Genomic DNA, 22,905 nt, shown 5'->3' on the forward strand with positions numbered 1-22,905 from the left:
TCTCAAGGTCACTTTACAGTCACAGGAACAGTTTTTCTGTGGGTGAGCAGCGGCAGCCACACGCCAGCGTTCACTCAACTGGGAATAACTCAAATAGATAAAGTTAGTTAATTAGCTAACATGCTGCCGAAAAGGCGAAACTGCTCAGCACAGTCTCCTCCTTCGTGAATGTCGTGGCCAAAAATGCTGACAAACAATCTGTATCCATTCCACATGACGCACAACTACACAGAGTGACAAAAGATAAAAACGAAAACAACAAATAAAGCAAAGCTCGTGACAACTGCCTACTTGGACGCCATCTTGGACTTCTTCTTTTGATATACTTCATGATATAATCACACTAAATTCAATTCCCCAAAATAATAATAATAATAATAATAATAATAATAATAATAATAAACTAGCTAGCTAGGTAGCTATTTGCTATCTATTAGCTAGCTAGACATCTAATAGACAGCAAATAGATAGCAAATAGATAGCTAGCTAGATAGCCAGCAACGGTGACCCCGTTCAACCGGGAATAACTCAAATAGATGAAGTTAGCTATCTATCTAATATATGACTAATAGCTAGCTAGCTAGCTAGCTATCTAGCTACATGTTTATTCATTAAATGTTTATTTTTCAGTACAAACCAATACAGGTTACTTATAGAAGCCTTAAACATGCTTATATAAACTTTAAACATACTTATATGGGAGCGTCTGTACGCTATTCTTGAGAAGTTGGGTATCTCCAAAGAGACATGGAGAAGGAAGTTTTGATGAATGCTATGTCCAAAACAAGACAACGCCATAAACCCATTGAATCATTGAAATAAGTAGCACTCAAGTGATCAAGTGGCAAGCACCAAAAAAAAATTAAAAAAATGCTAGCAGAGTTTGCAGAGCCTGCCCACGGAAATATTAGCAGTTTCATTGTTAATAACTAGCCGTCAGCCACTCGATCAAAACAGAAATAAATAAGTAAATAAATAACCACATAGGCTAAATCATGCAGAGGATGTGATACTAGGGCGAATGGGGCAATCAGGGTCAGTCATACATCATAATCAGTCAGGACAAAAGACATAATCAGTGTAGACTCAGGGAATAGTCCTCTGCTCCCTCCAACCTGAGAGCAGGGATTTATCATAGCAGAGGTCTGACCTCTGTCCATGAGGGATATTTTGTATACAGGGCCAGAGCTACCAGCAAATTTTAGTTCACTGACGAAGCTTCTCAGATGCAAAACGTCCGACACCTTCAAAGAAGTACAGATAACGGCTGAAGAAACCTTCACATCGATTCACCAGATTATACCTGGTTCCATAATCACACTAATTTTTATTGTCTAGGTCCAAGTGGGGGGACTTCACATCTCTCCAGGAGAAGTCCACATCCGTTCTGACAGTGTCCTCACACTGACCGGCATCATGAGCATCACTGCCGGTGGAGGGCTACTGCTAGTGGTAGTGGTCATCGTCCTGCTCGCTTACAGACGGAAATCGCACGAGAACGACCTGACGCTGAAGCGGCTGCAGCTGCAGATGGACAACCTGGAGTCTCGAGTGGCTTTGGAGTGCAAGGAGGGTGAGGAATGCAGACATGGGAAGGCACTAAAGGCCTTGGTCATAGCAAAGTAGCATTTTGCCAAGCAAGAATGTTGAAGTGAAACAACTCAACTGAAAGGCAAAAATCGTCCATTATTGATGTGGAACGTTTTGCCTAGACTGTTGGGAGAAGGTAGAAAGAATTTGCTTTTTTCAGGCAATGTAAAAAGGGCTTGCGATTGACTCGCAATCTGGCCATGGTGACATTGGATTGGATTGGATTAGCCTTTATTAGTCTCACAGTGGAGACATTTACATTTCAGAGGGGCAAAGTGATGAAAGGAAGTGGAAAGGAAAGTAAGAAGTAGAAAAATAAAATACAGGAGCTGCTATAAAAGCAGCCAATCTCGCGGCGCTATCTTGAAGTCAAAGCAACAACAAAAATACTAAATAACAAATAATATGACACAATACAAAAGACACAGAGAGTCATTAAATCTTAAACAGGTTTGCACCCGTTTTGTTGTATGAAGCAGTTCTAGATGAAAGAAGAGAGGATTAAAGCATCATTTTCACCAGTGGATTAGGGAGACGTCATGGTGAAATGTGCACATCATGGTGAAATGTGCATGTCTGTTACTAGCTAAATGTTGAAAGCAAACACGAAGCTGGACTGACATCCATTGACAGATTGTCTCACATCTCCTGCCCCATTTCAATCCGCTTCAATTCTAAGCCGCGACAGTTCCAAAATGCTGCCCATAACTGGTGCAAAAAAGCACAATCGCCCCTGAGCTATCCAGCGATGACAGTCAAAAGGCACTGACATTCCTCCCAATCAAAAACAGTGCTGGCAAATATGCCAGCACTGTTTTTGCCACCGCATGCTGCCAAAAAAGGCGAAACCGCTCAGCACAGTCTCCTCCTTCGTGAATGTCGTGGCCAAAAATGTTGACGAACAATCTGTATCCATTCCACATGACGCACAACTACACAGAGTGACAAAAGATAAAAACAACAAATAAAGCAAAGCTCGTGACAACTGCCTACTTGGACGCCATCTTGGACTTCTTCTATTGATATACTTCATGATATAATCACACTACATTCAATTCCCCAAAATAATAATAATAATAATAATACATTTTATTTATAAGCACCTTTCAAAACTGTCATGGTCACTTTACAGTCATAGTTTTTCTGTGGGTGAGCAGCGGCTGCCACATGCGGCAGCGTTCACTCAACCCGTAATAACTCTAATAGATAGAAAGTTAGTTCGCTAGCTAGCTAGCTAGGTAGCTAATAGATAACTAATAGATAGCTAGCTAGCTAGTTAGATAGCTAATAGATAGCGAATAGATAGCCAGCTATGTAACCAGAAAGATAGGTAGACAGCTCAAGTGAGCAACAAGGTGTCAACAGATCGGGAAGGAACTATTGTCTATTTTGTACACATCTACGAAAGTTGGAAATTTAAGAGGAAAAAGACAATTTTAGAAAATGCAGTCATAATATTATTATTTTGATTTTTTTTATCCGACTGGCTTTTGCACGATGATTTATGAGGAGAAAAAAAAATCTGTCAATGTATCTGCAAAAATTAGCTGAAGCTTTCAGGCCATCATAATGACCATATTTCTGTTTTCTGTAGCCTTCGCCGAACTGCAGACCGACATCAACGAATTGACAAGCGATCTCGACCGCGCCGGCATCCCTTACTTGGACTACCGCACTTATGCAATGAGGGTTCTCTTCCCTGGCATTGATGACCATCCTGTACTCAGAGACCTGGAGGTGAGATGATCGAAGGTAACATTTTAAAGACCTCACATCTTGATATTCAGTCTCTGGTATTCCATGGAGAAGATAGGGTTAAGTATTATTGGCGGAAGGCTGTCACGGTGCGTCATAAGCAAACGCTAGCTGGCGCTTAGCGGTATGTCTTGGGTTTGTTTCATGTCTCAGCAGCTGGTGGAGTTTGCAGGATCAGCGACTCGCAGCTGTGCAGTCATATCATTCGGTGAAGCCGCCGATCCATCTCTCATCTTTCAAAACTTTTCAAAAGATACTGTTTGGAGTTATTTTGAGGGTGCGCTTGATGCGGTTTTTCATGTAAAATTTGGTTTAAGCATTTTTGGGGAGAAAACTGCCTTGAGTAAAGACCATTTTTGTTGCAAAAGTCAAACATTTTGCACGCAAATAATATGGTTGAGTTATGGTTAAGTCATTGTTTGCCATATCCTCCACGGTCATCGTTTTATGAAATAAAATGTACACACTTATATTATGTTTATACAAAGACATAAATCAAGCAGGCACAAATCTCAGTTTAAAAAAAAGTCATGTTTGGTATAGCGTGAATAATTTACCTTTTTTGTCATTTTGTGATTTTAAGATATTACTTTTCAAAGGTATGTATCATTCTCACTCAAATTGCAGGACCCGCAGAATATTGAGTTTTAGGACTACACAAACATTCAGTACAGCGTTAGAAACCTTACACTCTCTTCTTTCATCAGATGAAAAGAAGTTAATTCCTAAGTTATACCATTTTGTGTTTGGGAGCCTTTTACTGAGCGAGTTGCTTGTTCTGTAGCCACAAACGGACATATGCCTTCTTGTGCCTGGATAAATGCAGAGGGTGGTTTTAGGAATGGCATCCGACGTAAAAGCTTGGCCAAAACAAACATGCGGATCAAACCTCTAAAGATGGAGGACACTGATTTGCTGTGGCGACCCCTTGAAGGGAAAAGCCGAAAGGAAAAGAAGAAGATGTATTTAAGATATGTATTCAATGAATAAGCCATCGATTTGTGATAGTGAGTCACTGATTGGCTTTCAAAGCAAGGGTATAGGTTGCACCAATTCTGATGAGGACGATGTGAAAATACCATTAATTAACTAATTAACTCACACATTCATACAATCATCCATACATACATTCATTCATATATTCATTCATACATTCATTTCTAGACACCAGTGTTTGAAACAGCGTCAAAACGTCTCAGCCCGGATGGCCGACAACTCCTTCAAGAAGAAAGAAGCATTTTTTTTTCAAATCAAACGTTTGTTTTATTAAATAACGCAAACGACACAAACAAAACGCTGCGAGCAACGCGGACTCCTCTTTCTCAGCGGCTTTCAAAAGTCTCAAGTACACTTTTCTGTCAGGGTGTAGTCAGAAGCAGGCGTTCGTTTGTCACTTGAGACTTTTGAAAGCCGCCGAGAAAAGGAGTCCACATAGCTTTGAGCAGATCACACAACGCAAACGGTGCATTGTGCACAATGCCGACAAACGACAGCTGGAGCAAAATCTTCAGCAAGGGATATTTACATAAATTAGGCAAAGGAGCAGTTGTGGTTGGTACTTCCTTAATTAAAAAAAAACACTTTATACTTCGTAACAATGTTTATATATTTTTTTGCAATTAGACGTCTTTATGTGTTTTAAGTTATGAAAATGGGGCAGGCAACTTTATGGCTGGGCCGGCAACTTTTCAGAGTTGTCTGCCCGGGTGTCCACTAACTTTTTGTCATGAGTTTCAAACACTGCTACTCACCTACACACATACAAACATAAATAAATACTAAGATATTCTCCGGCAGCTGAAGGGTACGTTTTTGTTTACAAACAGCACAAATTAAATGTTTTGGTTGGTATTTCCGAGTGGTGGGCAATCAAGGGCCTGCAAAGCCTTCTCTGCTGGCCTGAAAATATCTAAAACAGGGTCCAAAATAATAATAATAATAATAATACATTTTAAAGGCCTTTCAAAGCTCTCAAGGACACTTTACAGTGTCAAACAAGCATAGGTACTATAATAAATAAAATATAATCACAAACACAATGCAATAAATAAAATACAATTATAAATAGAAACAAGAGAGAGAGCTACACAGAAAATGCAATTTTAAATAGGTGGGTATTGAGATGTACCTGGATGCCTTCACAATCAGTTCTTCAGGATCTGGAGTATAAAATTTGTCAATCAAACTGTTGTTCTAACCAATCAGATTTTTATTTAGCTCCCCAAGGCCTGCTGGAAGGCACTGGAAACGTCACTAGCCAATCATAGTATCACTAGCTATCTGCTATCTAGCTAGCTTTCTATCTATTTGAGTTACTTTCGGGTTGAGTGAAGCCAGCTGGCTAGCTTGTTATGTAGCTAGCTAGCTATTAGCTCGCTAAGTTGTTATCTCGCTAGCTAGATTTCTATGTTTTTGACTTACTTCCGGGTTGAGTGAATGCTGGCGCGTATGGCTTCCTCTGCTCACCCACAGAAAAACTTATCCTGTGACTGTAATGTGACCTTGACAGTTTTAAAAGGCGCTTATAAATGTAATTTGTTGTTATTATTTGCACTTAACTAGCCAAACAGACTTTGGCTTTGTCCAATTAGAAGACTTCCTTGAGAGAAAAAAACAAACAAAAACAAAACAAAAAACATAACACAGACACGATCGTCTCTATTTTTCGATTTGTGTAGAAATGTCAAAGCGCTCGTTAACCTTGGCAACAAACTGAAATCAAAAGCAGCCGCAGCTTTCCATTGTCGCTTTTATGAAGCTCGCCAGCTTTTGTGGCGCTTGAGTCGCTTAGAAATGAAATGTATGATCATTATTACTAGCCGCTAGCGATCACAGCATACTGGCCAGTGCTTGCACACTGTAATTGTAGCAAGCTGCTTTAGCAAATATATTGGTTTGTTGATTTAATAACAGTTTTGTCAACCCATAATGGATGAAGGAGGAGAACACATTGATGTATGCTGTTAAAGCCATTTTCAAGACAGACTTTCAAGAATAGATGGGCATAATTAAGGTTGGACACCTCCGAATCTTGTAAAAATAACAAATAATACATATTGCAATTTTATGACGTTATCATGAATCCACACGTTCATAGTAAAAATTCGAACAGATAAATGACAGTATTTCTTAAAGAACAACCGACATCACATTTTTGTTTCCTAACTGACATCAGAAAAAACATTTTATAGCATCTAAAATACCCAAAACACGCAGGCTGATATTTTTATTCAAATGCAAAACACCAATAAAAATGACTTAAAGTGTCCAAAATCTGCAAAAAATTGAGCTGCGAATTGTGCATTTTCAGAAAGTCCCGCCCCCAGTTGGTGACGTCACGCCAAGACGTCTTGCATTGTTGGAGAAGCATTGACGTCATGGAAAGACAAATTGTCAAATTGTCTCTAAGTGGAAAACAACAACAAAAAAGAGGAAATCACAGTGGCGGGTCATGCATGACACTTCTAGGCCTTCAGTAGTGCTATGTCTGAATCAATCAGCTGTGAGTGTGGTGTGATATTACCACACGTCCACTAGAGGGTGCCATTTGCCAGGAAATAATGTGACTTGCAGAAATTTAAAGGACAACCGACGTCTCCAGACAAGTTTTGTCCATAATTTGTAAAATGGCTTCAAATGGCTTCGACTGAGCGTATTTTACAAAGATAGCATATAGCTATATTTTACGTTTTAAGACTCGTGCTGAATATTCCGGAAGTCTTGTTTATGAGTTGGTGACGAGTCCGTACGTGACGTCACTGAAGGGACACCCCTCACTTCAAAAAAGGACACATTGTAGCAGTCCTTCCATCACGTCAATGCTTGTTTGCTTTGTATGTATGCTTTTCTCTTCAGAACTCTTTGAATCATATTCATAACTGGATGTGTCACAAGAAAGCTGAATCTGAAGCCATTATTTGGATTCTCCAGCAATGCAAGACGTCTTAGCGTGGCGTCATGAACTGGGGCCGGGACTTTCTGAAAATGCCCAATTCGCAGCTCAATTTTTTGCAGATTTTGGACACTTTAAGTCATTTTTATTGGTGTTTTGCATTTGAATAAAAATATCAGACTGCATGTTTTGGGTATTGCAGATGCTATAAAACGTTTTTCTGATGTCAGTTAGGAAACAAAAAGTGACCTCGGTTGTCCGTTAATATTAGAGCAGGTCATTTGTGAAATACAGTAAAGTCTCGTTATATCGATATTCAAGGGAGTCCGAAAAAATATCGATATAACCGGGACTATCGATATATCCGAGCCTGTTTGTATGTAATTTTCTTCGTGCGTGCATAGAAATAGTATCGATATAACCGGGACTATCGATATATCCGATATCGATATAATGAGACTTTATTGTACTAACAAAAACAAAATTTCAACATTAACATTGGAACATAATTAGATCTCTTTCTGTCTGACTGTCTGTCACGGGGCATGTTGGCACCCATTCCAGCTAATGTTCTCTCCTTGTTGGTTTCTTGAAAATCCAGCTTGAGTGAAATGACAGCGCTACTATTTCACTCATATTTTATTTCAGGTTATACCAATGATCCTTTATGGCCACAAGATTAGATATAGCTATTTGCATTTGTTTTGTCCTGATATTTATTTGATATTTTCTCTTTGCCCTGCATGTCACAAATTAATTGTCGCATTCTCGCTCAAACGCACCCTCATCCTGCGCCTCATTAATTAATCCACCAGAAAAGGAAAACCCTGCCTACTATTGTGATGACGGTAATGTTTCTCCCATATTTTCATTTATTGCCTCAAAATAATAGAACAGTTTGAAGTGCCGGTTTTGTTCACATCCACGTTCACGGCATCAAATCCTACATAGAATGTGATGGGATGATGCGTGCAGGTGCCGGGAAGCGGCCAGGCGAGCGTGGAGAAAGCCTTGAAGCAATTGGCGCAGCTGGTGAATAACAAAGTGTTCCTGCTGACGTTTATCCGTACGCTGGAACTGCAACGTTCGTTCTCCATGCGGGACCGGGGCTACGTGGCCTCGCTCATCATGACGGCACTGCAGGGGCGCCTGGAGTACGCCACTGACATCCTCAAACATCTGCTATCGGACCTGATCGAGCGCAATCTGGAGAGCAAGAATCACCCTAAGCTGCTGCTGCGCAGGTAAAACGGAATGGAAAATGGCATGTCACTCCCAAAAAAACAAAAAATGGAAGATTGTGGTGATTTTGAAATGACATGCTTCTTGAAGGTGAAGGCTTTTCAAAGTTAGAACAAAAAATGTGCGAGCAGCACTCGCTTTCTTTTCACTTGCATGTTCAAAACACCCATAATGGATGCTGGATGAAAAAAAGCTTCCATCATGGAAGTTTCTTCCCATTTTATATTTAAAAATAAATAAATAATCTGACGATTTCACTCTTTGGGCCTATCACGATATACGTCGCTTCCTTAGATTCAAGTACAAACTCGGGGGTAGAACCTCAAGTTCTCAACTTATTTACCGTAATGCTGTTAGCCTGTTTGTAACTTCAGATCCGATGAATCCATTTCAGCCTCCCCAATGAAGTCAGATTTATCTTTTTTTTTCAAACAGTGAGTACTTTCAACTTAAAAGTATCACAAAATAAAAATAAGTAAAAAGAAATACAATCAAAAATATATAAATAAAATACTTTAAAAAGCACAACAGCAATTTAGTGATCGTTAACTTTACCAGAAAGCGAAAAAGCGAACGAGAATGACAAAATTCCATGAGAACACTATTACCGTATTTTCCGGTGTATAAGGCGCATCCAAAAGCCTTCATTTTTCTTCAAAAAGTGGCTTTGCGCCTTATACGCAGATGCGCCTTATATACCGGAAAATACGGTACAAAAATACATCGCCTAAATGATGTATTTTCACATGCCTAGCTCCTTATCCTTCTTCTGGAAAGACAATACGCAGTTTCTGCTTATTTGCTACCCTGGAGGCGATTATTACCGTATTTTCCGGTGTATAAGCTCATGTAGCTCCTCATCCTTTGTTGGAGTAATTCGCCATACAAACATCTCTAAACATCGCTCCGTAATCTTTGTTTACATTTTGAATTTCCTCATGGCTTACGAACTTAATTGGTTCCCAGAGTTGCTCAGCATTAAACACTCAATGAGGAACGGAACCTTCTTCTTTCACCATATTGAGGAATGATCCTTTGTAGGTGCTTTCTCTGTGATAATTTTATCTCGTTCCTCATCAATTGTGTTCTGTTTCGCTGGGTTGATAGCTTTTTGCATCAAATGTTCAGATGGCTTGCGCGGGTAGTTTGTGGAGCCTGATTGATGGGATATTTTAACCAAATCAAAGTTGAAACTCTCTCACTGTCGTCTGCCTGTCTCTTTCATGTTTAAACCACCTCCCCTCACTGCTGCGTTCTTGACCAATCACATGGCTTGAGCCGAACACTGGGGGCGGGGAATAGAGGACAAAAAAAGTGGGCAGCCATTTTCTTTTTGGAGAACGGCTTCACTCTCTCTCTATCTGTAACCCCCCCCCCCACCCCCTCACTGCTGCGTCTTGACCAGTCGTCAGGCTTTAACCAAAGACTGGGGGTGGGGAATAGAGGACAAAAACAGTCGGATGCCATTTTTTTGTTAGAAAAACGGGCTCGTTCGCGAACGACACATCACTCATTGAGGCAGCTCAGTGTACGAAAAAAGTTCATATGCCAAAGTAAAGTTCGTATGCCAAGGTAAAATTTTCATAAATTTAACGTTCATAAACCGAGAAGTTCGGAAGCCAAGGGGTTCGTAAACCGAGGTATCACTGTCAGCAGTTTCTGCTTCTTTTCCACCATGGAGGCGATGATTTCCATATTATCCATTGTATAAGGCACATCACCAATGAATTGTGTATTTTCACATGTCTAGCTCTGCATCCTTCTTCGGGGAAGGAAATACGCAGTTTCTGCTTATTTGCCACCATGCAGGCGATGATTACAGTATTTTCCAGTGTATAAAGTGCACCGAAATATAAGGCGCACCCCCAATGAATGGTGTATTTTCAAATATTTTACATATAAAAGGTGCACCAGACTAGACGGCGCACCTTCAATGAATTACAAAAAACTTCCAAATATAATATACAACCCTTTTCCAAATATAAGGCACGCCACATTATAAGGCGCTACAGTAGAGGCTGGGGTTACGCACTACTTCTTCTACAGGGGGAAATTAAGTCGGTGGGTGCTGACAGTAGTTGTGAGACCAGTTGTGGCTCAATATGACTTCACATATAAGGCGCACCGGCGTATAAGGCGCAGGGTCATCTTTTGAAGAAAATGCAAGGCTTTTGGGTGCGCCTTATACACCGAAAAATACAGTGGTTATTGTTTTCAATAGCTAAAGTGGGTATTTGGGTTTGCTCAAAGTTGTTTTCACACCTGAAGCAGGTACAATGATATAATCAGCGTGCATTATCACGATTGGTCAGTGTAGACTAACTCTGAACTACGAGCCTGATTTTTCCAGTCAGTCACATATTTATAGCACAGCTTAGTCCGTCCTGATTTCCCGACTCCTCAAGACCTGCTCCGACCAGCTGTGTGACATTGTCCAGCACTTGTTCAACCTGAGCCTGAAGCTGGGCAGAGTTCCACAGCTGTGGAAAACGTCATGCCTGGTCCCAGTGCCCAAGATTGCCAACCCCAAAGAGCTCAACAGCTACAGACCGGTGGCGCTGACGTCTCACCTGATGAAGACGCTGGAGAGACTCGTCCTCGCCCACCTGCGACCGCTGGCAAGCTCATCGCTGGACCCGCTGCAGTTTGCCTACCAGCCCAGCATCGGTGTGGAGGATGCCATCATCTACCTCCTCCATACGGCGTTGCGGCACCTGGAGAATGCTGGGAGCACGGTGAGGATCACATTCTTCGATTTCTCCAGTGCCTTCAACACCATCCAGCCCTGTCTACTGGGGGACAAGCTGCAGCATGCCGGAGTCGACCATCACCTCACATCCTGGATTACAGACTACCTCACAAACAGGCCACAGTACGTGAGGGTAAAGAACTGTGAGTCGGACAGGCTTCTCTGCAGCACCGGAGCGCCGCAGGGAACAGTCCTGGCTCCATTCCTCTTCACCCTCTACACCTCGGACTTCAACTACAACACCCCAACCTGCCACCTTCAGAAGTTCTCTGACGACTCAGCTATTGTCGGCCTCATTACAGAGGGAGACGATAGGGAGTACAGGGGACTGACAAAGGACTTTGTGGACTGGTGCCAGCAGAATCACCTCCAGATCAACACTGGCAAAACCAAGGAGCTGGTGGTGGATTTCTGCAGGAAACAATCGTCACCTGCACCATTGAACATCCAGGGTTCGGACATTGAGAGGGTGACCTCCTACAAGTACCTGGGTGTTACTCTCAACAATAAACTGGACTGGACAACAAACACGGATGCCCTAATCAAAAAGGGACAGAGTCGCCTCTTCCTCCTCAGGAAACTGAGGTCTTTTGGAGTTCAGGGGTCACTCCTAAAGACTTTCTATGACTCTGTGGTGGCATCAGCCATCCACTATGGCATTGTCTGCTGGTCAGGCAGCATCACCACCCGGGACAGAAAAAGACTGGAGCGCTTTGTCAAGCGGGCCAGTTCTGTCGTGGGCTGCTCGCTGGACTCTCTTGAGGAGGTGGGCAACAGACGGACGCTAGCTAAACTAAAAGCTATGACGGACAGCCCCTCCCACCCCCTCCTGCCCATCCTGACAGCTCTGGGTAGCTCCTTTAGCCAGAGACTATTACACCCGCGCTGCAAGAAGGAGAGGTACCGCCGCTCGTTCCTACCGACTGCTGTCAGGCTTCACAATTCCCAATGATCACATGTGAAAAAAAAAAAAAAAAAAAAAAAAAAAACTGGACACTTGTAAATATGGGTTGTTGCAATATATCTAAATGCATCTCTTGATTCTGCACTATGTACAGTCTTGTTTATAGAACGGTTTTTGCACATCTACATTTGCACAGTATACAGTTGACATTTTTATTTTGTTATGCTTAGAATATCTTGTTTTCTATCCTTTCACTCCCACCCCAACCCCATCCCTCTTCAATTGCTGCTGTGGACTGCAAATTTCCCCATTGCGGGACGAATAAAGGTATTCTGATTCTGATTTAGTATATCTCTTTATTATATCGATAGCCATTCTGAAATGACATCCACCATTTTCTATACGCGCCTCTTTCAGCACCATTCATCTTTAAGCATTGATAATTCATCATGCATTGTTCTTTCCAGTCTCAGCTTTTTCTTTGCACTTCTGATGGAAGAGTATGTAGGTCATGTTTAAGGCACGCCGACCTCTTCTACAACAATGTCAAACCGCCATTTCAAAACCTGAGTTTTCGAGGCGCCTGAGCAGACAGGTTGAAAGACAGCCCCGAGTTCCAGTGATGGAAAAAGTCAGGCCGAACTGGAACGGGGATGAGAATTTAATGGGGGAGAGCGAGTACAGCGGCAGCTGAGTCCTTGTCAGTCTGGCTTATCTTCCATGTGCCACTCATGAAATATTTGTTCGCTCTTTTCCTGCGTCACCTTTCCTCCCGCCTGTTTGGCGATCTCCCGATTATTTTCCCAGTGGTGAGGGCAAGCCTGCCGCTTTAAATCCTCGTTTTTTCACCGCTGAGGGGAAGTGTCAATCTGAAGCGCAGCTCATTAAAAAGAAGTAAACAGTGCGCAAAGACATTTGGACACATGTTCGAGCAGCCTATAGGGATTTGAAAATATGACGTAGGGCGCCATTCTCAAATTTGTTCGGGTTTTGGTTTTTCTTGCTCGGGTGTCAATAAAGCGCTGGCCAGACCTCTGGCAATGTTTTTTCCCTTAAACGAGGGTGCAGCATTTGCCTTTTTTTCCCATGTTAGCGCTTTGTTCCAGCTTTAGCTGTTGTTAAAACACTATATAAACCAATATGTATGGATTGCATTGTATTTTGGACAGCCACCCTCATTTCAAGCCCATATAACTGCAGAACCATATCATTTAGGAATTAACTCTTTCTTTCTGATGAAATAAGAGTCTAAGGTTTCTTATGTTGCATTGAATGTCTTTATAGTCCTAAAACTCAATATTCTGTGGTCCCAGAATTCAAGTGACAATGACAAAAAACCCTAGCAATGGAGTGGACACATTTTTGCACAGCGTCTGGCAGTGAATGAGTTAATGGAGAACACTCAAAACTCTTCTCTGGAAATGACCTCCCCTCACTCTCTATTTGCTTTGCAGAACTGAGTCAGTGGCGGAGAAGATGCTGACCAACTGGTTTGCCTTCTTGCTCCACAAATTTCTCAAGGTAAGAAAATAATTCTCTGTCAACATGTCAATTCAGAACTTTTTCTGTCGTCAAAATGAAAGAATTGGTTGAGCGAAGCCGGCAACTTTATTTTAGGTACTCCAAGCACCCCCTTACCCCAAGTGCCTAAATACTGATCAGATATTTAAAACATGCACCGTATTTTCCACTGTATCAGGCACACCCAAAAGCCGTGATTTTCGCCAAAATATGACCCTGCGCCTTCTACGCCGGTGCGCCTTATATGTGAAGTCATATTGAGCCACAACAGGCCTCACAACTACTGTCAGCAACCACCAACTCCATTTACCCCTGTAGAAGAAGTAGTGTGTAACTGCAGCCTCTACTGGAGGCCCTTATATGGTGTGCCTTATATTTGAAAAACTTATATATTTATATATTATATTTAGAAAATATGTTTCATTCATTGCCTTATAGTCCGGTGCGCGTTATAAATGGAAAAACGTTTGAAAATACATCATTCATTGAGGGTGCGCCTTATACTCTGGTGCACCTTATACATCGGAAAATACGGTCCTACCTGTGACTGAATCAAATTTTCACTTGCACACACTGATATTTCACTGCATTTAGGATATCAATTGCAATACCAAACAGTGCAATTTGCTCTAAACGTCAGCATAATCGTAAGCAATTTTCCCTCCGAAACCCTAATTTGTAATGACGACTATGCTTCTGCAGTGATAGGCTAGGGCACGTTCTGTATTTCTGATGATTTAATCGACAAACTAAATTGAACCTGTCGGAAACCAAACATCACCTGTAGTCAGTCATGGATTCCAACGGCTATTCAAGGATGCCTATACAACCAAACTATTGCAGTGAATGATACTGATAGAGAATAAGAAGTTATCATATTTAAAAGTTTCATGCTGTTATATGCTGAGTCAACGTGTGTGACTCGAATACACAATTGAAGCACAGACAACCTGGGGTCAATCAGGTCAACAGACACAGCAAGTTAAACTGTTATCTTCATCTAGGAGAGCTGGTCTTGGACAGAATTTAGGACTTGGGATACTCCTTTATCACCGAAGCAATTTACAACTTAAGACTCCTTCACAGGAAGTGCTCATTAGCCTGGTTACAAATTTATCAATTCATGGAAGAGACAATGTTTTATTGCTTACAGCTGTTTGCGCTCAGAACATTCCAGGGGCGTGGTATTCTAATCAAGAAAACTATGTTTTACTAATGTATCACTTAAATTTGCATATATTCTCAATAAATAGCTTGGCAGAGGGCTGCAGAATTTAGGCGTCTGTCATGAATGGCTGCGTCTCCTGCCGGCAGTAAATACAATCTTTCTGGGTCCAAGCCTTCGTCCACAGTGTCCGATCGAACATCTCTGACAGATATTTAAGACCTCTTTCCAACTTTTCTGTCACACCTTTCCCTCGAATCTACGGCAAAACCAAAACAAGGAGTCTGCCGGCGAACCCCTCTTCATGCTGTTCTGCGCCATCAAACAGCAAATGGAGAAAGGACCCATCGACGCCATCACTGGCGAGGCGCGCTACTCCCTCAGCGAGGACAAACTCATCCGACAGCAGACGGAATATAAGACACTGGTGAGTCACAAAAGTTGGGGAAAAGGATGCAGGGGCAAAAATACTGCAACCGATTTATATGGATACTAATTTCACCATTTGATGTGTCAAACTACCAGTTGAAAAAAAGAACAGATTAATCAGTCAAGTGGACAATGCATTTTACAGCGAGCTGGTGATGCTAAAATGATGCAGTGAGATAATGATACACCCAAGTAAGTATGTATGGAAAAATAAATGGTTGTCTTCCCTGGATGCAGTTTAGTCCCACTTTCTGACGGCAGAAATAAATGACTCAAGCGCCACAAAAGCTGGCGAGCTTCATAAAAGCGACAATGGAAAGCTGCGGCTGCTTTTGATTTCAGTTTGTTGCCACGGTTAATGAGCGCTTTGACATTTCTACACAAATCGAAAAATAGAGACAATTGTGTCTGTGTTGTGTTTTTGGTTTCGTTTTTTGTTTTTTTTTTTCTCTCAAGGAAGTCTTCTAATTGGACAAAGCCAAAGTCTGTGTTTGGCTAGTTAAGTGCAAATAATTACAATAAATTACATTTATAAGCGCCTTTCAAAACTTTCAAGGTAACTTTACACAGGATACGTTTTTCTGTGGGTGAGCAGCGGCAGCCACATGCGCCAGCGTTCACTAAACCCGGAAGTAACTCAAATAGATAGAAAGCTAGCTAGCTAATAGACAGCTAAGTGACATTGAGAGTTTTGAAAGGTGCTTCGAAATGAAATGTATTATTATTATTATTATTATTATTATTATTATTATAGCGAGATAGATGGATAGCTAATAGATAGCAAACAGATAGGTAGGTAGATAGCTAGCTAGATAACTAATAGATATCTAATAGATATCTAATAGATAGCAAATAGATAGCTAGCTAGATAGCTAGCTAAATAGATAGCTAAGTAACTCAAATAGATAGAAAGCTAGCTAGCTAATAGACAGCTAATAGCTACATAGATAGCAAATTGATAGGTAGCTAGATAGCTAGCTAGATAGCTAGCTAAATAGATAGCTAAGTAACTCAAATAGATAGAAAGCTAGCTAGCTAATAGACAGCTAATAGCTACATAGATAGCAAATTGATAGGTAGCTAGATAGCTAGCTAGATAGCTAGCTAAATAGATAGCTAAGTAACTCAAATAGATAGAAAGCTAGCTAGCTAATAGACAGCTAATAGCTACATAGATAGCTAATAGATAGCAAATCGATAGGTAGCTAGATAGCTAGCTAGATAGATAACTAATAGATAGCAAATAGATAGCTAGCTAGATAGCTAGCTATATAAATAGATAGCTAATAGATAGCAAAAGTTTATGTAAGTATGTTTAAGGTTTGTATAAGTAACCTATATTGCTTTGTACTGAAAAATAAACATTTCATAAAATATACACTCTCTAAAGATATGTACATATAAAACTGGAGAGACTTGACAACTGTTCCTTTGACTTCAAGATGGCGGCACGAGAGTATAAGACACCTCTATGTCAGGCAATCGCAGAGTGTCTCATTACTTGTTTAAAGCCTCTTGTCAAAGCTGCACAAGCCACATACCGAAGGTGTGAAATTACATTTCCGCCCCTGAAGATCCCCTCTATCGAGGATACTCGACAGCGGAGTGACAAATGAAATGGGCTTAGCCAGAGAGAGTCACAGTTGCCTCTTTCTCTCCTCTCTGTATCGTATGTCCAGACGCTGAGTTGCGTGAATGCCGACAATGAGAACAGTCCGGAGATCGCCGTCAAGGTGCTCAACTGTGACACCATTACCCAGGTGAAGGAGAAGATCCTGGATGCTATGTATAAGAACATGCCGTGTTCCCAGCGACCGCAAGCTAACGACATGGACCTAGGTGAGAATTCTGGAAACTCAAAATTCCTCCAACAGCACTTGGAACCCCATCCTGGTAGGTTTATTTCTCAGAGGCAGGGAAAAAAAATCGACTACCTACTATCATCGATTATGAAATTTGACACTTGATTGACATTACAGGGCAGACTATTCATTTTATGGCTCATTACAAACGCGCATCCAAGGGTGCTAACTGGCAAAACTAGCAGTTTCCATTTTGTTCAGTTTTGAAACAACATTAAATGCAGTAGCGGACTGTCAAGGCCTGTAAAGCCTTCTCTGCTGGCCTAAAAATATCTGAATCACAGACTGTTGTTAATTATGCGTTGTCAATGAATTGTTAAATAATTCAAAATTGTCTTTCAGCTTCCTTTCATTACATTTGCCCTTTTGTGCAGCTTCCAGGTGTGTGTTTTCATATTTACGCATTTAAGCAATAATATTTCGGCTATCATTTGCTACCATGGTCAGTAACCGATGTTGACGCCTTCACAATCACTACTGTGGGCCCTCTTGCGTAAAATATGTTGATAAAACTGTTGCTCTAACCAATCAGATTTCGAGTTGGCAACTCAACTCGGATACCAACGCCTTCTTGAAGACACTGATTAACTGGCTAGTCACTGGTCAATCATAGTTTGTGAACTATGATTAGCTAGTGACTCGCCAATTATAGTTTGCGAAAACTGCTCTGATCACAAGCCGCTAGTGACAAACGCATACTGGCCAGGGCTAGGACACTGTATCAGTAGCAAGCTGCATAAGTACATATATTGTGTTGATTTAATAGCAGTCTTGTCAACCCACAATGGCTGAAGGAGGAGAAAAAATGGATTTGGTTGGAGAATTTTTTTTGTGTGACTTTCTCCGCACACTACAGAGTGGCGTCAGGGCAGGACGGCTCGCGTGGTTCTTCAGGATGAAGACATCACAACCAAGATCGAGGGTGATTGGAAAAGACTCAACACACTCCTTCACTACCAGGTATGCAAGTAACAGACAAACAAACAGACAGACAGACCTAGATCGATAGATTGACAGACAGACAGACAACTTCAACTTTTTTGGGATGCAGCCGAGCGTACACCGACTATCCTTTAGCAACTGCTAACGTATACACACAAAAAATCAAACACTTACCTTTGATCGTCCAGGTGACCGATCGCTGCGTGGTGGCTTTGGTGCCCAAACAGATGTCGTCGTTCAACATCCCGTGCTCAGCCAGCTTCCCGAGAAGTATCAGCAGATATGGTGAGTCCTGTGAAGGAAAAACCAAAGAACTGTGATTTGTAACATTCGAGGAGGGCAACGGCATCATTTCGAGGCAGGCAACTGTTAAGATTCATAACAACAACGAGATGATTGATGAAAAGGTTTCTTCAACCGTCATCTGTACTTCTTTGAAGGTGTCGGACGTTTCGCTTCTCCTCCAAAATTTACCGGCAAATTTTAGTTCAATGACAAAGCGACACCTTCAAAGAAGTACAGATGACGGTTGAAGAAACCTTTTCATCGATGGACCACTCCTGTACGACTGAGAGCTTACACAGACGTAAACAAGAAGATGAGGCCACATGATTCCAAAATCAACCAGGAGCCTTCATTTAAAAAGTCAAAAATTATAAATGGCGAAGCTCAAAACGCAGAACAATGCACCAAAGTCAAATCAACAAATCGTATCACAAAACTGAATGGCACGATTATTGTATGTGAACAGTCAATCAAACTGACAATTTGACCCTTCAGGCGTGGACATCCCCTTCCGCTCTACGCCAACCAGCCCCGACAGCCCTCACTCCCGAGTACCCATGCTGACCCCCGACCTGGAAAGCGGGGTCAAAGTTTGGCACTTGGTCAAGAACCACGAGCACGGAGACCAGAAGGAAGGCGAGCGAGGGAGCAAAATGGTGTCGGAGATTTACCTCACCAGGCTTTTGGCGACAAAGGCACGTGTTCACTTGTAATGTTATCAGAAATATGCATTTACTGACATTTAATATGTGTTTTAAACTTTTATTTCAAATATTTTGCTATATTTTTTTTTAAACTCATTCACTGCCATTCACGGATTTATTTGCGAATTGAAAATATGAAATTGAGCGCCATTCCCGAATTTGTTCAGGTTTGGTTTTTTTCTTGCTTGGTTGCCGATAAGCGCTGGCCAGACCTCTCGCAATGTTTTTCCCTTTCACAAGGCGGCAGCATTTTCCTTTTTTTACCATATTAGCGTATTGTTCCAGCTTCAACGGTTGTTAAACCAATATGTATGTATTGCGTTGGATTTTGGACAGCCGTCCTCATTTCAAGCTCAGATAACTCCACACTCATAAAACTTAGGATTTAACTTTTTTTCTGATGAAAGAAGAGAGTCTAAGGTTTCTAACGCTGCATTGAGTGTTCATGTTGTCCTAAAAATCAATATTCTGTGGGTCCTGGAATTCAAGTGACAATGACAATATCCCTAGCACTGGAGTGGACACATTTTTGCACATCTGGCAGTGAACGAGTTAATGTGGCTATGATTTATTGTAGTGCTTTCCTATTTTTAATTACATACACATTGGTAATAATTTATGTATTGATTTCTTATAGATGTTTAAATTCTACTCAGACTTATTTAACAATATTATTCGATTGGGGGGGGGGCAGGGTTATTTCCAACGTTCGAGGTCGCCATTTTTTCACTTTGTTTTAAATGTTGTTGTATTTTTTTAACAAATTAAAATTCCATTATATATATTTAGTGATCATATATTTATTTTGTCACATTTTTTAAATGTTTAACACATGTTAACTTAAATCAATATTTTAAGACAAACTGTACTCAGTACACCAATAATCTGAATATTTTTCACAATAAAACCGAGGTCTTTTTGTAGATCAATTACTAAGGTATATAATATATACATATACATATGCAAATAATTGTTCTTGTAAACCCATCCATCCACTCATTGCACGCGCATACTCAGGATGAAAATCCCCCAAAAAAAGGCTAATCCTGTGTTCACTTTATCTTCAGGGAACGCTGCAGAAATTTGTGGACGATCTATTCGAGACACTTTTTAGCACTGTGTGCCGCGGCACCGCCTTGCCGCTCGCCATCAAATACATGTTTGACTTTCTGGATGAGCAGGCCGACAGACACGGGATCTACGACACAGATGTCCGCCATACCTGGAAGAGTAACTGGTGAGTGTCGCATTTTCCAAGTGATCTTCCGTTGCAATGGATTTTATAAATTACTGGCAGGAATACCTTTTTTGTTGCGTCTGTACGTACTCATCTCTTATGAAGATAACTACAGTGATACCTCGGCTTATGAACGCTTTAGCTCACAAACTTTTCACCTTACGAACATTAAATTTGAAAGAATATAATCTTGGCATACGTACTAGTTTTCGGCGGACGAACCAAACGACACAGCGCCGCAGTGGCTCGGGCACTAGTTTTCGGCAGGTGAACACCAAACCACACGATCGAACAGCACCACGGTGGCTGGCGGACTAGTTTTCCACGCCCACTTTTGTTATCGAGTGGAGTACTTTTGCTACTAAGGGACCGAAAAAGACCCCACCACAGGCTAGTGTTAAGCCGAAGAGGACATCAAAGAAAATTACGGTCGAGCAGAAGACGGAATCATCAAAAAACACGAACGAAGTGTGCGTTTGTGTGATTTAGCGTCCCTGTACCAGTACGCCAAGTCGACCATTGCTACGTGTGGCTAAGAGTGTTCTGTGTTGTCTAAGCAACGGCCTCAGACAATAGAAGAGGTTTAAAAACTTCTGTTAATTTGGATTAACGAAAAGCAGCTAGCAGGAGACAGTGTGAGTAAGGGTAATATCGCCAAAAAAGCACGGCAACTTCACTACCTAAGCTTACAAAATTAATTGGTTCCCAGAAAGTGTGTGTGTAAGGCAAAATGTTCGTCTGCCAAACATTTATTTCCCATCAGAAACCATTAAAAATGAAAATAATATGTTCCCAGGTCCCCATAAAACAATTTTCTACTAAATAAGCCTTTAAACTACACAAAATATACCTTATTTTATGGATAATAAATGTGCTATTGTATTGTAGTTAAAGAAATAAACTGTACTATATAATAAAGTCGTTTTATTTACCTTAGTGATGGTAGTTGTCAATGGATGACGAACTTCCAGGTTGCATCTTGATGATATCCGAGTGAAGTTGCTGTGCTTTCTCGGCGATAATACCCTCACTCACAATGTCCCCTGCTAGCTACTTTTCGTTAAAATCAAGTTTTTCAACATCTTCTATTGCCTGAGACCGTTGCTTAGACAACACAGAAACACCCTGAGCCACACATAGCAATGGTCGACTTAGCGTACTGGTACTGGGAAGCTAAGTCACACAAACGCACACCTCGTTCGTGTTTCTCGATAATCTCCTTCTTCTGCTCGACCGTAATTTTTTTGGTGTCCTCTTCGGCTTCACACTAGACTATGGTGGGGTCTTTTTCGGTCCTATAATAGCAAAAGTATCCTTGATAACAAACCATGTCCGCACTCAAAGAAAGGTTGTGACGAAAACTAGTCCGCCAGCCACCGTGGCGCTCCGTGTGGTTTGGTTTGTTTGCCGAAAACTAGTTTGTATGCCAAGATTATATTCTCGCGAATTTACATTTCATAAGGCGAAAAGTTCTTAAGATAAAGTGTTCGTAAAGTGAGGTATCACGATACATCTTTCTTCTCGATGCCATTCCCAGCCTCCCCCTGCGGTTTTGGGTGAACGTGATCAAGAACCCGCAGTTTGTCTTTGACATCCATAAGAGCAGCATCACGGATGCTTGCTTATCTGTGGTGGCTCAGACCTTCATGGACTCGTGCTCCACCTCCGAGCACCGGCTGGGTAAAGATTCGCCCTCCACCAAGCTGCTTTACGCCAAGGACATCCCGCACTACAAAAGCTGGGTTGAAAGGTATCCATTTCGAAATATATGTCGCTGTGAAAAGTTCCTTGATAAATCAGCGGAGAGATGTAACATGTGCGCTGATCATTTACGCAACATGGTCAAATTAAAAATGGATGGCAACATGTTAGCATTGTGTGACTTATTCATAGAATTTGATTTGATGCATGCTGAATCATGTTCGGTTTTACTGTTGGATTGGATTAGCGTCATTAGCCTTTATAAGTCTTCCAGTGGAGACATTTACATTTCACAGCAACAAAAACTAAATTCAGGAGCTGTTGTTAAGGCAGCCACTCTCGCGGCGCCATCTTGAAGTCAAAACAACAAAAACTAAATAATGTGACACAACACAAAACACAGAGACAGTCATTAAATCTTCAGCACTTTCTGCAGCCTTTTTGTTGCATGATCAGCAGTTCTAGATGAAAGAGAGAATCAAAGTGTCCTTTTCACCAGTGGATCAGGGACGGCATGTTGAAATGTGCATGTCTGCTTGTAGATTTGCCAGATTTCAAACACACACACATTGCTTCGTGTACTGAACCAGCTCACTAGCAATGAACAATAATAATAATAATAATAATAAGAAGAATAAGAAGAAGAAGAAGAAGAAGAAGAAGAAGAAGAAGAAGAAGAAGAAGAAGAAGAAGAAGATTTTTCTTTGTTAGTCTCGCAGTGTATAAATTGACATTTCACAGTAGCAAAGTTATCAAAGGAAGAGGAAAGGAAAGAAAAATTAAAGCATCCGTTTCACCAGTGGATCACGGACGTCATGGTGAAATGTGCATGTCTGCTACAAGCTAAATGTTGAAAGCAAACACAAAGCTGTAGCATCCATTGACAAAAAGAGACTATCTCACATCTCCTGCCCCATGTAAATCCGC

General features: G+C 41.2%; 1 protein-coding gene across 2 annotated transcripts in view; it reads left to right on the forward strand.

Moving 5' to 3' along the window:
* LOC148890595 (plexin-A2-like) overlaps positions 1-22,905 on the forward strand; it is a 103,658-nt gene that overhangs the window by 75,114 nt on the left and 5,639 nt on the right. For both annotated transcript variants that reach the window (XM_089011059.1, XM_089011060.1), the window contains exons 20-30: positions 1,339-1,573; positions 3,185-3,327; positions 8,213-8,481; positions 13,587-13,653; positions 15,099-15,245; positions 16,927-17,086; positions 17,966-18,069; positions 18,240-18,336; positions 18,832-19,031; positions 20,108-20,277; positions 21,815-22,027. In XM_089011059.1, the coding sequence (XP_088867185.1) occupies positions 1,339-1,573; positions 3,185-3,327; positions 8,213-8,481; positions 13,587-13,653; positions 15,099-15,245; positions 16,927-17,086; positions 17,966-18,069; positions 18,240-18,336; positions 18,832-19,031; positions 20,108-20,277; positions 21,815-22,027 (1,805 nt within the window). The remainder of the gene's footprint in view (positions 1-1,338; positions 1,574-3,184; positions 3,328-8,212; positions 8,482-13,586; positions 13,654-15,098; positions 15,246-16,926; positions 17,087-17,965; positions 18,070-18,239; positions 18,337-18,831; positions 19,032-20,107; positions 20,278-21,814; positions 22,028-22,905) is intronic.

The sequence above is a fragment of the Hippocampus bargibanti genome, linkage group LG12 (genome assembly GCF_051943395.1).
Source record: "Hippocampus bargibanti isolate YZ-2025 linkage group LG12, ASM5194339v1, whole genome shotgun sequence".
Lineage (NCBI taxonomy): Eukaryota > Metazoa > Chordata > Actinopteri > Syngnathiformes > Syngnathidae > Hippocampus > Hippocampus bargibanti.